Source organism: Crotalus tigris, unplaced genomic scaffold, assembly GCF_016545835.1.
Source record: "Crotalus tigris isolate CLP2741 ecotype Arizona unplaced genomic scaffold, ASM1654583v1 scf7180000018301.7375997, whole genome shotgun sequence".
Classification (NCBI taxonomy): domain Eukaryota; kingdom Metazoa; phylum Chordata; class Lepidosauria; order Squamata; family Viperidae; genus Crotalus; species Crotalus tigris.
In genome coordinates this window covers 6,507,540-6,520,509 of record NW_024096931.1, presented here as the reverse complement: position 1 = coordinate 6,520,509, position 12,970 = coordinate 6,507,540, and the positions used below count along the sequence as shown (strand labels likewise).

At 41.1% G+C, this 12,970-nt stretch overlaps 1 protein-coding gene across 2 annotated transcripts in view; it reads right to left on the bottom strand.

Moving 5' to 3' along the window:
- Positions 1-12,970, bottom strand: part of NLRC3 (NLR family CARD domain containing 3) — a 27,895-nt gene extending 14,925 nt beyond the window's left edge. Inside the window, exons 1-6 of one of the 2 annotated variants that reach the window (XM_039349888.1) lie at positions 12,568-12,970; positions 8,500-8,645; positions 4,649-6,392; positions 3,211-3,297; positions 387-470; positions 91-174 (exon numbers count right to left, since the gene is read on the bottom strand). In XM_039349888.1, the coding sequence (XP_039205822.1) occupies positions 91-174; positions 387-470; positions 3,211-3,297; positions 4,649-6,392; positions 8,500-8,506 (2,006 nt within the window). In that variant the 5' untranslated portion in view covers positions 8,507-8,645; positions 12,568-12,970. The remainder of the gene's footprint in view (positions 1-90; positions 175-386; positions 471-3,210; positions 3,298-4,648; positions 6,393-8,499; positions 8,646-12,567) is intronic. The other variant, XM_039349889.1, reaches the window with a different exon arrangement.

Genomic DNA, 12,970 nt, shown 5'->3' with positions numbered 1-12,970 from the left:
GGAAATTCTGGTCCCAATTGAGCTTGTAAATCGAGGATCGCCTATGCAAGGCTTGTGGGTTCAAGGCCGAGAAAGTGGAGATCTCCTTACTTTAGCGAAAGCAAGTGCTGGTTGTTTTTCAAGGAGTCAGCAAGCACCTTTGCCCCGTTGGGCCCAATGGCATTACTCCGAAGACTAGCAGAGGTAAAGAAAGGAAAATTAGCTGCACGCCGATAATCTCCAGACTTTGCTATCAGCTTGGAAGCAGGATTTTTAAAAAGGCTTTTAAAAACACGATGAATTTTAAGCAGAGATATTTCTCCTTTGGGGCAGGCTCAGCTCAATGGCAGCCAGTTGCCGACCCCTCTCATAGTGCCACAATGTTTTTAATCACACAAAATACTTACTCCAGAGCTAAAAGGCTCCTGTTGACCATCAGGGATTTAGCGAGAGCTTTCGCTCCTTTCGTACCAATCTGGTTTTCTGCCAAGCTGCCAAAAACAGGTAGTTTAAAACACAGTTAAAGGCATTAAAAAAAAAAAATCTCTCTTCATTAGGCGTGCAAATTCTGTCCGTCAGATATTGCTATCATTTTAATTTAAATATGTTGTTTTCATGTGCAGTATGGCTTTGTTGTGAAATTGATGTTGTCTTATGGGAAAGGGACTGGACCCTCTCCCAAATAATAATAATAATGATGATGATGATGATGATGATAAAGTTGGAAGGTATCTTGGAGGTCATCTAGTCCAACCCCGTTCAGGCAGGAAACCCTATACCATTTTGGACAAATGGCTGTCCAGTTTCTTCTTAAAAACTTCCAGTGTTGAAATTAATTCAGATTAACTAAAATAGAGGGGTTTTTTTGAGGTCCAGCATGAGCAGCAAAGGAAAGCTAAACATGGATTTAATTTTGTGATTAGAAGAGCTGAAAGAGGCTTCAGCCTTGGTGAAAAGTTATGATTTCACCACCAATGAGCAATCGTTACATTAGAATTTGTATAAATCTAGGATACCGCATCTAAAAGAATTTTGTGCTCAACTGAAGCCACTGTATAACCCAATCATTTACAAGTCATTTTTGATCTCCATCGCTCCATCCTATCTATAAGAAATTATTGCAAAAAATATAGTCTTCTACTTCAAATTATGGTGTCAGAGGAGATATTAATGGTCATCAATCATAAGAAACTGCATTATTCAATATTTGTTCTTTACTGTCCTACAAGTAATATAATAAAGCCTTGGCACATCAAGAAAAGTGACAGCCACAAGGAATTTGTCTGTTGTGTCTCAATTTGGCACTGCTAGTAATCAACAGAGATAGGATCTCTGATAGACAGATCAGGGGAGGAGAAGCAGAAAATGAGTCATCCCCCCATTTCTATTACGAGGTGGCAGTCTTATTGTCAGAAGGGAGAAAATGACGATGATTTCATCCCAAAACAAGGAGAATTTCTTCCCCACATAGGGGATAATTCTGCCAGCTGCTAATCATTTCCAAGCATAGAAGCCTACATATAAAATGCCCGTATTCAGTCTGTACAGAGAAGGAGAGAGAGAAGGAGAGAAAGAGAGAGAAAGAGAATGGAAGAAAAAGAATGAGAGAGAAAGAAAAAGAAAAAGCAAGAGAGAGAGACAGACAGACAGACAGAGACAGAGCGAGAGAGAGAGAGAGAGAGAGAGAGAGAGAGAGAGAGAGAGAGAAAGAGAGAGAGAGAGAGAGAATTGTTGTGTTGATGAGAAATACCTGAAAAAGGTGAACTATTTGGGGGTTATATTGACAAATACAAACACAAAGCTATTTCAAAATAACTATGTGCCTTTCTGGAATGGTATTAAAAAAGACTTACTAAAATGGGATAAACTGCATTTATCACTGGTAGAATTTCTGTAATTAAGATGGATGTCTTAACACAAAGGTGTTCTGTTTTAGAGGTTACCAATTCTTGCAATTGATACTCCATTTAAACAATGGCAGGGGGGTATTTTTAAGTTTATATGGCAAGGGGGAAAAAAAACCAAGAATCAGATACAAACTACTGCAAGATGTTAAGAAAAGAGGGAGGTTGGGTTTACCCAATTTGAAACCGTATTTCGACACTTGTTGTTCGGTCTGACTAAAAGAGTGAGTGAACCTCCAGAATAAGAGGCTACTTGATTTAGAAGGTCATGAATTAAGATTTGGATGATACGGTAATTGATGGTATGACAAGGTTAAAGTTTCAACCATCACTGTGTTAGACGTGCTATTCTAAGAGTTTGGAATAAATCTAAAACAAGGTTTTCTACAAAGATGCCTCTTTGGGTATCCCCCCAGGAAGCTTTTTTTTTTTTAAAGAAAAGAAATGGTGGCGAAGCCAAACTGGTGGACTTACGGTAAAATAATATCTTTTAATTTTGGTGATCCTATCCTCAGATCTAAGGAAGAGCTAGAATCAGAAGGACATGTCTGCCACTGGTTTACCTATTTAAGCTGAAAGAAAGATTTAAATTAGACAAGAAGAGCTATGGGTTTGACTTTGTTAAAAAATGAACTGGAAACCCTACTGCGTGGTAGTGATGAATATATCATTGCTAAGATCTATAAAGTGTTATTCAATTTGAATTTGGAAAATTAATATGTAAAGCATTGTACGGTTCAGCAGGCTAGGAACTTTGGATATAATGTAAAGCTTGAACAATGGGAGAATAAGTGGATGAAAGGTTTAAAATTTACATTAAATTACAATTTTAAAAAAAACATTTTTATAAGATGATGTATTGATATTTAACACCAGATAAGTTATCAAGAATGTATAATGGTATTTCAAGTGAATGTTGGAAACGCAAACGTAAAGAAAGGACTTTTTATCATTTATGGTGGACATATGATAAAGCAAAGAAATATTGGAGTAGGGTTCATATTTTAATACAGAAGATTCTTAAAGTGAATCGAAAGGTAAAATCAGAACTTTTTCTCTTGAGTTTAATGGAAAAAGACTTGGAGGGGGGGAAATGGAACTTTGATGTTATATACGTTGAGGGCAGCAAGATTATTTTATGCACAAAAATGGAAGGATGCTTCAATCCCCACAATGGACGAGTGGTTGCAAAAGCTGGTAAGAGTTAGCAGAGATGGCTAAATTGACTGCTTTGATTAAAGAAAAAAACAGAAGTACTTTTGCTTCTACTTGGAAACCGCTTCTGGACGTTGGGCTTGAGATGGGAAAAAATAAAATTTAGAAGTACCTGAGTTTTTGAATCTGGCAGTCTTTTCTGCTCAGAACACTGCCAAGGAGGTCCATGGCACTGTCTTTCAGTTGGTTGCAATCCAACCTTGCGGGGGAGAAAAGGAGAAAACAAAGCATTTTCAATTAATCCCAGGTGGAGAGAGGGAAGAAATGGATGGGTTATTTGAGTGTGGATGGAGAAATGTCGGGGTGCTGCTAGTGGCTGTTAGAGCATTTGGCCAAAGGGGGTTGGATGGGAAGGAAATTGACAGAGGATGAACCCAGGCTATCATCTGTCTTGAACGGTTGATTTGAATAGGAAGGTCAGGACTGGACAGAACAGGGAGGCTTCAAGCTCTAGTTTCCCTCAGCTACAGAGATGTCTGTGGAGATGCTCAATCATCTAGGTCGGGGTAGGCAACCATGGCTCTTTTATGACTCGTGGACTTCAACGTCCAGAATTCCTGAGCCAGCATGGGGGAACTATGGCCCCTTCATGACTTGTGGACTTCAACTTCCAGAATTCCCAAGCCAACATGGGGGAACTATGGCCCCTTCATGACTCGTGGACATCAACTCCCAGAATTCCTGAGCCAGCATGGGGGAACTATGGCCCCTTCATGACTCGTGGACTTCAACTCCCAGAATTCCTGAGCCAGCATGGCTCAGCTTGGAAACCTCTCCCTTTCCCCTCAGGAATTCTGGGAGTTGAAGTCCACAAGTCATAAAAGAGCCAAGGTTGCCTACTCCTGAACTAGATCAAGAGTTCCCAACAGGGGGTGCGAGACGATATTCCAGGGGGTACGAAAACTTGGGTTTAGAAGTTTCAAAATTACAGTGTATATCCATAATTGGTTATTTTGAACTTGTGTAAGGGGTGCGAGAATATATCAGAAGCGTTCTAGGGGTGCGGGGTATAGAAAAGGTTGGGAACCACTGATCCAGGTCATAGGTTGTGCTTTTTTCAAAAGGCAGCTGGACTTTATTGTTGTTGTTTTTTTGTTTGAAAGAGTTGCAGTTCTCATCAAGAAGCTTCTTCAGAACTGAAGCTACTTGGATGAGAAGGGAAATGTCTTCAGGCAAAAAAAAACCAAGAAACTCTAGCTGCCTTTTGGAAAAAGTGCCTTGGGGACGTGGGCCACAGAATTTCTCAGAAACCACCCAAGAAGTGTTATGGGGAAGGAGATAAAAGTACTGAATGAGGAGGGGGAGGTTCCAGGCTCTAATTCACCCCAGCCATGGAAGGTCCAGGGGGATGTTAGGCCAGCTTCTCTCTCTCAACCCAGGAGGTGTGATGGTGTAGTGGTGACGGTACCTGTTGTGGGGGAAAATATGAGGGGACACTTTGTGCACCACCATGAGCTCCTGAATGAAAGTCAGCATATGCATCTAACAACTATCTAAATAATCAAGCTCTGGTGAACCCCATCTCATTTCACATCCTGGGTAAGACTTACTTGAGACTGTGGCAGTAAAGAAGCTGGGAGAGAAGACTTTGCAAGATGTGATAAGTGAGACAGTTAGAGAGATTGGCTTCTTCCACACATGCCTCTGATGTCTGTAGAACATAAGCCAAAGCGGAGCAATTAATTGGGGTCAACATTCCAGCTAAGTTCTCGGTTTTCAAGGCCTCCTCAACGTTGGCAGCCACCTCAGTGTGCTGAAGCTCATGTAAGCACCGCATGAGGTTCACAGTCCTACAGGAGACAATTTGGTCCACTCCCAGAAAATTCTGGAAGAGGCCGACCACATGACTCCGGTAGCCGTGGTGTTCATCCCTCACCAGGAACCAATCGGACAAGACTTTGTTTACCGGTGAGGAAAGGAGACCAACCAGGAAGCGTATAAAGATGTCCAAGTGTCCATCCTCGGATTGTAAGGATCTCTGGATGGCATTTTTTACATGGTTGACAAAGCCCAGCTTGGGCCAAGACATGCCACTTTCAACGAAGAGGTCAAATAGGGCACGCTTTGCCACAGAATAATAATAGGTAGCAGCTAGGTATTCCTGAAATGTTAGGTGAGAGAAATAGTAGATGACAGAAAATGGAGTCTCTTCCTTAAGCAAGATCCTACTGGACAAACTGGAGTGGAGGGAAGAGAGGTCAACTCCGTAGGCTTTCATGTCCTGCTCAAAAAACATGTACTTTCTCTTGATCAGGCCGTAAAATGCCAGCCGGCCCAGCCCGCTCATCATCTTCTTGCAGTTGTTCACCATAGGTTCAATCCGGAGGACTTCCTTCTGTTTCCCTTGCCAATCATTGCACAGCAATATTTTAAAGTAATAGGAATAGATCCCCGACAAAGTCTTGGGAACCGCTGAAGTTTCAGGAGAGAGATCAGCACTCTTTAGTAAATGGCCCATTGAGAATCCACAGATGCAGCAAAATGCCGGCACGGTGCAGAGGGCATACAAGGATCTGTTGGTCTTGAGTTGTTGCATCACGCCCTCTGCTAAGCTTTGGTTTTCAGTGAACATGTGATCTAAATAGTTTTTGATTTCCGTATCTCCAAAACCTTGTACCTCGGTCATCCGATCTACAAGACCGCCTGGGATTTGGCTGGTTGCTGTTGGCCGGGAAGTAATCCAGATGGATGTCTCTTGCAACAGGTTGCCTCGGATGATGTTGGTGATTAGGTTGTCCACTTGGATTTCCTTCTGGAGGTCTGTGCACACCGCTGTGCTGGAAAAATCTAGAAGCGTCTTGAATTCATCCAGTCCATCAAGAATCAGAAGGGTTCTGGCACTGCTCATCACGGGAAGAAGGCTCTGATCCGTTAAATGGGGGACTGCCAGCCTGACCAGCTTCTCAGCCGAGAGCTTTTCATAAGCGTTCAGCTCCCGAAAAGTGAGGGGCAAAACAAACGTAAATTTTTTGCTGATCTCTCCCTTTGCCCAAGCGTGGACAAAGAATTTGACCAAGGTGCTCTTGCCGATTCCCGCCACACCGATCGTCACCGAGATCCTTGGAGGTCTGCTGAACTTGGAGAGAGGCAGGAAGAGCTTCTCCAAAGGGATCTTTTTGGAGACGTCCCTTAAGCCGTTGGTGGTTTCCATCTGTATAAAATCGTGTTGCTTCTGCTGGAGATCGCTCAGCCCTTCCAAAAGGAGGAGATCGGTCAACTTCTCCAAAGGGATGAGTTCTGGGTTAGCACCACACCAGGTCTGAAGACCCTCAATGTGCCTTTGGACCATTGGTTCTGTGAAAAAAAAAGGAAGAGGATGACCTAATGACAAGAGATTGAGGAAGGGTCACATCAGGCATTGGGGTATTTGTCTAATACAATACAGGCTGCAGATGGCTGACAAGACCTTCACTATACTCAGAGAGGATGAGAATTTGTTAAAACAAATAAAAGATCAAAGACAAACCCATATCAAAAGAATTTATGGGGTGTTAGTGGAACTGGATTCAGAAGCAGAACTAGTTAAAGATTGTATGGTTAAATGGGCACAAAATTTTAATGAATCGGTTCCATTAGATACTTGGGAGATTATTTGGGTGAGGAATGTTAAATTTACACAAGCCCAAAACCTACGGGAAAACTTTTATAAAATGTTTTACAGATGGCACCTTGATCCACAAAAAATGTCTCGTATGTATTCAAACTTGCAGCCTAAATGTTGGAGATGTGGTTGCTTGGATGCTACTTATTATCATATTTGGTGGTTATGCAAAAATATAAAAGCTTTTTGGATTAAGATATGGTGGAATATTCAAAGAATTTTTAAAAGAAGGATAAAATTTACTCCACAATTGTTTTTGTTGGGTATTGTTTCCGACTGTGACAGTAAAGAAACTATATTAATGTTAAATCTAATTACAGCAGCTAGGTTGTTAGTAGGGCAATGCTGGAAGAAGGAATCTTTGCCTACTTTGCAAGAATGGTTTCTTAAAGTTTCCTATTTAGCGGAAATGGCAAAGATTTCGGCTTTTTTGAAAGATCAATCGCAAGAGAAATACCTTTTGGTATGGAAAAGATGGATAAATTTTATACAATACAAGTATGATATAAAAAAATATTATTTAGCTTTTGAATAATTTATATTTAAAGTTTAAAATATTTTTTAGATATTTTTTCTCCTCTTTCTAATTTCTTTTTTTCTTTTTTTTTCTTCTTGTTTCTTTTCTTTTTCTCTTTCTGTTTTTCAAATATTGGTGTTAAAGTATTTTATAATTTGTTTAATTATTGTAACCAAATTTGTATATGGTTTATTTGTGTTTAAAATTTCTTCTTTTAAATCTTAATTAAGCCTGTATTCAGCTCTGGGAAGGTTGGGGGAGGGTTGGGGTGGGTTGGGGTGGGTTGGGAGGGTTTGGGGAAGGGAACTTTTTTGTAAAATTTTAAAAAATTTCAATTAAAAAAAAAGACCTTCACTATAGTTCAATGGGGCTGACGGGGAGGGCTCAGTTCCAAATACATGCCGTCTTTTTCATGAATCAAATAGTATGATGCTCAGCACTGAAAGATGCAGAGTAAGTCGCTCCCCTCCAAAACTGTCAGCTGAAGGGACCAAAGACAACTCTCTGTCAGTGTTGGTTTCAATGGGAAATGAAAGTTAAAGTGATATCCTCTTTATATATTTGGAATGTCCCATATGTGGAAGAACCCTAAACCAATATCCATACAAGGGCAGGAGCGGCTGAAGCATCTTGAAAAAGTTGTGGGCCATGAAGTAAAGGTTTTGTTTTGGAGGGTTTTTTTGCTAAAAGTTGTTCTCATCTTGAGGTTAAAGACTAGCAGGACAAACTCTGCAAAACTGTTCAGATGACTGGCATACAAAAGTAGAGGAGGAGGAGGAGGAGGAGGAGGAGGAGGAGGAGGAGGAGGAGGAGGAGGAGGAGGAGGAGGAGGAGGAACAGCAGCTTGGTTTCTTGATTGTTGTCTTGCAGATGTCTCATTACCAAACTAGGTAACATCATCAGTGCTAGAAGGGAGTGGGCTTTGTGGAGTGGAAGAGAAAGGAGGAGGAGGAGGAGGAGGAGGAGGAGGAGGAGGAGGAGGAGGAGGAGGAGGAGGAGGAGGAGGAGGAATGATCACAAGATGTAAGCTTTTCCAAGCTGTTTTTTTGCAATTGACAAAATCCCGTCAGTCAATTGCAAAAGGCAGCTTTATCTGGAACAGCTTACAGCCTGCAAGTTTATCTTTAACACCGTCAAACAACATCTGTTTATCCCAGGTCTTTGGGAAGAACTCAACAGGTGGGCAAAAATGCCAAAGTCAGCCTAAACATCTGGGCTGCCTGTGCAACCAACCATAATAAAGTAGAGCAAGAAGGCATCCCCTAGTAAGACTATCTACTCACCATCCATCAGAGGTCTGCTGGGATCATTAGCTGCAATAGGGCATTGACGGCATGTAGCAGACAATTTCCACCTCGTTCGCCCTTCACAACCCTCTACTTAATGCATGACATGGGACGTCTTATCGGAAAAGCCTTTATCCATGATTCTGAAGGAGGAAAAGAAAAAAGATTATTGCTAAGGCAGGAGATGAAAAAAGGGAAAACAACCAACTCCATCATTTCAGCACATCACCGTGTCTTCTCTCTATTTCTATTGTTGTATGTCCTTCTATTGTCCTAATAGCAGTGCCCAAATTTACCACCTGGCTAGTACCTTACAGGAAAAAGTCAGAACATCAGAAGAACAAAAGGACTTGATCGATCTCAACTCCCCATCTTTATCTAACAAGGTGGCCTCCAGGAACAAAGAGAAGAGTAGGTCAGCCACCTCTGAGATGGAAAAATACTCGGGATTATGGTCTTCATACAAAAACAACTTTGTCTAGAAACCTGGAGCTCAGCAATTGCTGATGCAACATCCTCAGTTGTCCTCAGCTGTCATGCTCAGTTGTGGACACCTACTGTTGATAAATTGAACTTTTTTTATCGTTACACTGTTGGACAATAATTGGTAAAGCGAGCAGACTCAGCTGGAGCAGGGCTTTCATTCCCCACCCCCCAATATCCTTAGTTGCTTTTCTAACCACCTCTCCAATTTCCAGTCTTCACTCCTTCCCTGTCTCCTAAACTCACATTTATCATCTCTAGTAAATGGTACTTTTCAGGCCATTTCCCTTCGCCTAGACTTACGTTTCATAGCTCAGTGATGATGAGAACCCTTATTGGTGAGAAGGATTAGCAAAGAAAACATGGAAAACAAGGTTCTCTTACTCTCTACATTGATGTATCACTGGATATTCCTGGCATCATAGCAAGAGAATTGGGACCTGTGTTGCCTGATGACTAGGGCAAGGCATCTTCTTTTATTGACTATTTGATCAGGAACACTAAGCTGGTTTCATTAACTATGGTTGTAATTTGTTAAGCAGTGCCATCTGACCTTCCTCCTCCTCCTCCTCCTCCTCCTCCTTCTTCTCCTCCTTTTTCTTCTCCTTCTCCTCTCCTTCTCCTCCTCCTCTCCTCCTCCTCCTCCTCCTTTTTCTTCTCCTTCTCCTTCTCCTTCTCTTCCTCTTCTTCTCCTTCTCCTCCTTTTTCTACTTCTTCTTTTTCTTCTTCTCCTCCTTTTTCTTCTCCTCCTCCTCCTCCTTCTTCTCCTCCTTTTTCCTCTCCTTCTCCTTCTCCTCCTCCTCTTCTCCTCCTCCCCCTCCTCCATTTTCTTCTCCTTCTCCTTCTCTTCCTCTTCTTCTTCTCCTCCTTTTTCTACTTCTTCTGCTTCTTCTTCTTCTCCTCCTCCTCCTCCTTTTTCTTCTTCTCCTCCTCCTCCTCCTCCCCTGCCTTCTTCTTCTCCTCCTCCTCCTCCTTTTTCTCCTCCTCCTCCTTCTTCTTCTACTCCTTCTTTTTTCTTCTTCTCCTCCTCCTTTTTCTTCTTCTCCTCCTCCTCCTCCTTCTTCTTCTTCTTCTTTTTCTCCTTCTCCTCCTCCTCCTCCTCCCCCTCCCTCCCTCCCTCCCTTCCTTCCTTCCTTCCTATCTTCCCTTCCCTATTAAAGTTACCCAGGCAGAGTGTAGTCTGTAAGCCCAAGATATGAATGCCTTATTTGAAATAAAACTTAACCCCTTGCAAAATGACTTGGAAGAAACCTTCCTTCAGCTGGATAGAAAAAAAAAATGGCAACAGTGCAATTGTTAAAATGTTTAGTGACTACCATCAACAAGTATTTGCCAAGTTCCCCACCTACTAAGATAGTTGCCAGCAATGGTAAAAAACCTGGAAAAGTGGATTTCTGCTGGCAGTTCAAGAATGGAAGAGCAGCGTTGGAAAATACGCAATGATGGCAAAATGGGTGGTCCATATTCATAACTGAAACTGGACTAAATTAAAGCAGGAATGGCCCCCTTATGTACCGATATAGCACCCAGCAGTCCATTTTGGTTTCTAAGCAGAAGAGTTAGGAGATCAATTTTAAAATATCAAATGAAATCCTGTAAATAAATAGTAGCAACAATCTCCAATATTTCGAGGAAAGCAAAATACTTCAGTCATTAGTGGCTTGGGATAGTGAAAGGGAAAAAAAACACGAGCTATTGAAAATGATGATATTTTAATGCTTTTCTTTTTTCGTTTTGTTTCAGGGTCCGCTCTTTTCTGCATTGGTCCTCTGTGTCCTTTGCTATCATCTTGAAGAATGACTGAATGCGTAGGATAAAATTTCATATTTTTTTTAATTGAAATTTTTATAAAGTTTTTACAATAAAATCCCTCCCCGCCACCCTCCCGCCACCCCCCTCCTTAACCCTCCCCCCCTTCCCAGAGCTGAATACAGAGCTAAAAACAGCAGAAAAAAAACATAAAAATTAAATAAACATCAAACAACTATATATAAATCCTAAAAAAAAAATTAAAAAAACCCTTCATTACACTGAAATCAACATTAAAATCAACAAATCTAACCATAACAACTTTACTCTATAAGTTATTCGAAAGCTAAATAATACTTTCTAATCCCATATTTATATTTATTCTGAACAAAATTTATCCATCTTTTCCATACAGAATTATATCTCTCTTGTGAATGGTCTTTCAGATAAGCCGAAATTTTAGCCATTTCTGATAAATAAGAAACTTTAAAAAACCATTCCTCTAAGGTTTCATATTGAAGAGGAAAAAACCCACATAGCTAGCTCTGCAGAAATCTTGTGGAAGACGAAAGGACTCTTACGAATTCCAGAGGGTTTTAGCAGAGAGATTTATTGCGCAGGTTCAGAAGCAATAGCAACAGCAATTCTGAATCCCAGGGCAGGTTCAGACTTCAGTTTTATACTTTCCTTTTTTTTTTCCAGGAACAAAGGAATACACATTGAAATACTCATTGTAATACATTAGGTTCGTTTCTCATGGGTATACAATGGAGAGTTTGCTACATACATTGTATCCAAGTGCAATGCGCATTAGGTTACTCACATACTACTAACACAGCACCATTCCAGTAATTATGCAGACACATCATTATTCCAGTGATTGTTCATTATTCCACATTAAAAGGGTGTTGATTCAGACAGAACCATCTTTTCAGGAAAAAACAAACAAACCTAAAAACTCCTCGGTTGAAGAGCTCTGCCAGGCAATACACATGGTGGTAGGACAAGACCCAAGTCTCCAAAGACAAAAATGAATTTGAATTTTGTATCATAAATACAAAACTCTCGCTCTCCATTTTGTGAAGCTTGGTTTTTGTGATTCTGGGTCAAAACTACAAATGTTTCTTGCAAACATCTTTAGCCTGCTGTTACTTTAAATTTAAAACTTCACAAAACTATCCCACACTGGTTGCACATCCCCTTGTGGATATCGGCACATCAGTGACCACAAGACGCTATGATGTATACTGCTTTCAGAAGACACACACCCATTTTAAGCCTTGAAGGAGCAGGCCAAATCTTGGCTACAGAGTAGCTTGCCTTCCTTGTGACTTGTGACTACCTTACCGGCAGAGAAATTTAAAATAGTTTTCGCTTCCTCCTGTTTTTTTTAACCCCCCACCCTGCCATCCCCAATATACAGATTACGATCATAAGGGAGCTCAAAATTTCTGTTGTTAAGTGAATTTTGCCCCATTTTACGACCATGCTGTTGTTAAGTGAAGCGCCGCAGTTGTTAAATTAGCAACACGATTGTGAAATGAATCCAGCTTCCCCAACTGACTTTGTCAGGTCGCAAAAGGGGATCGCGTGACCCCCCGGGCCATTGCAACCGTCGTAAATATGAGTCAGTTGCCAAGCATCGGAATTTTGATCACGTGATGACCCCGGGGAGGCTGAAACGGTCGTCAGTGTGAAAACCGGTCACCGGTTGCTTTTTTCAGTGCCGTCGTAACTTTTGAATGGTCACTTAAAGGAACTGTTGTAAGTCGAGGACTACCTGTACAATTGGGAACACAGATTTAATCTCCTACCTTCTCCGTAAATACTTACATTTCTTCAGGTTCCTTCCAGATTTCTTGGAGCTTTCATTTTAAATCCAACTTCCAACTGCAGAGAGCCAAAGGTCTGGATTTTGAGCACTTAAATTTTTGAGTCCGTGTCCTTGTTTAGAAGAACCCAGTTTTGAACCAGGATATCCTGTCTTGATCAAGGGCTGAGAGTTTTTATGATAAAAGCTGGATTCCAGTCTCTTTTTGGATGCCCTCCAGTCCAAGGACAAAGTCAGGATGAGGCTTACTCACGTTGCAAGCAACCGGTTTTTTTCTTCTCACTGAATTGCAGACAAGGTTCCAGCAACGTTGCATTGTCTTTTTTTTAATGTTTTTTTTTTGTTGTTCAGTTTCACTATGTACACCTCTTCCTGTGCTGCGGATCTAATTTCATCTTCCTTCCT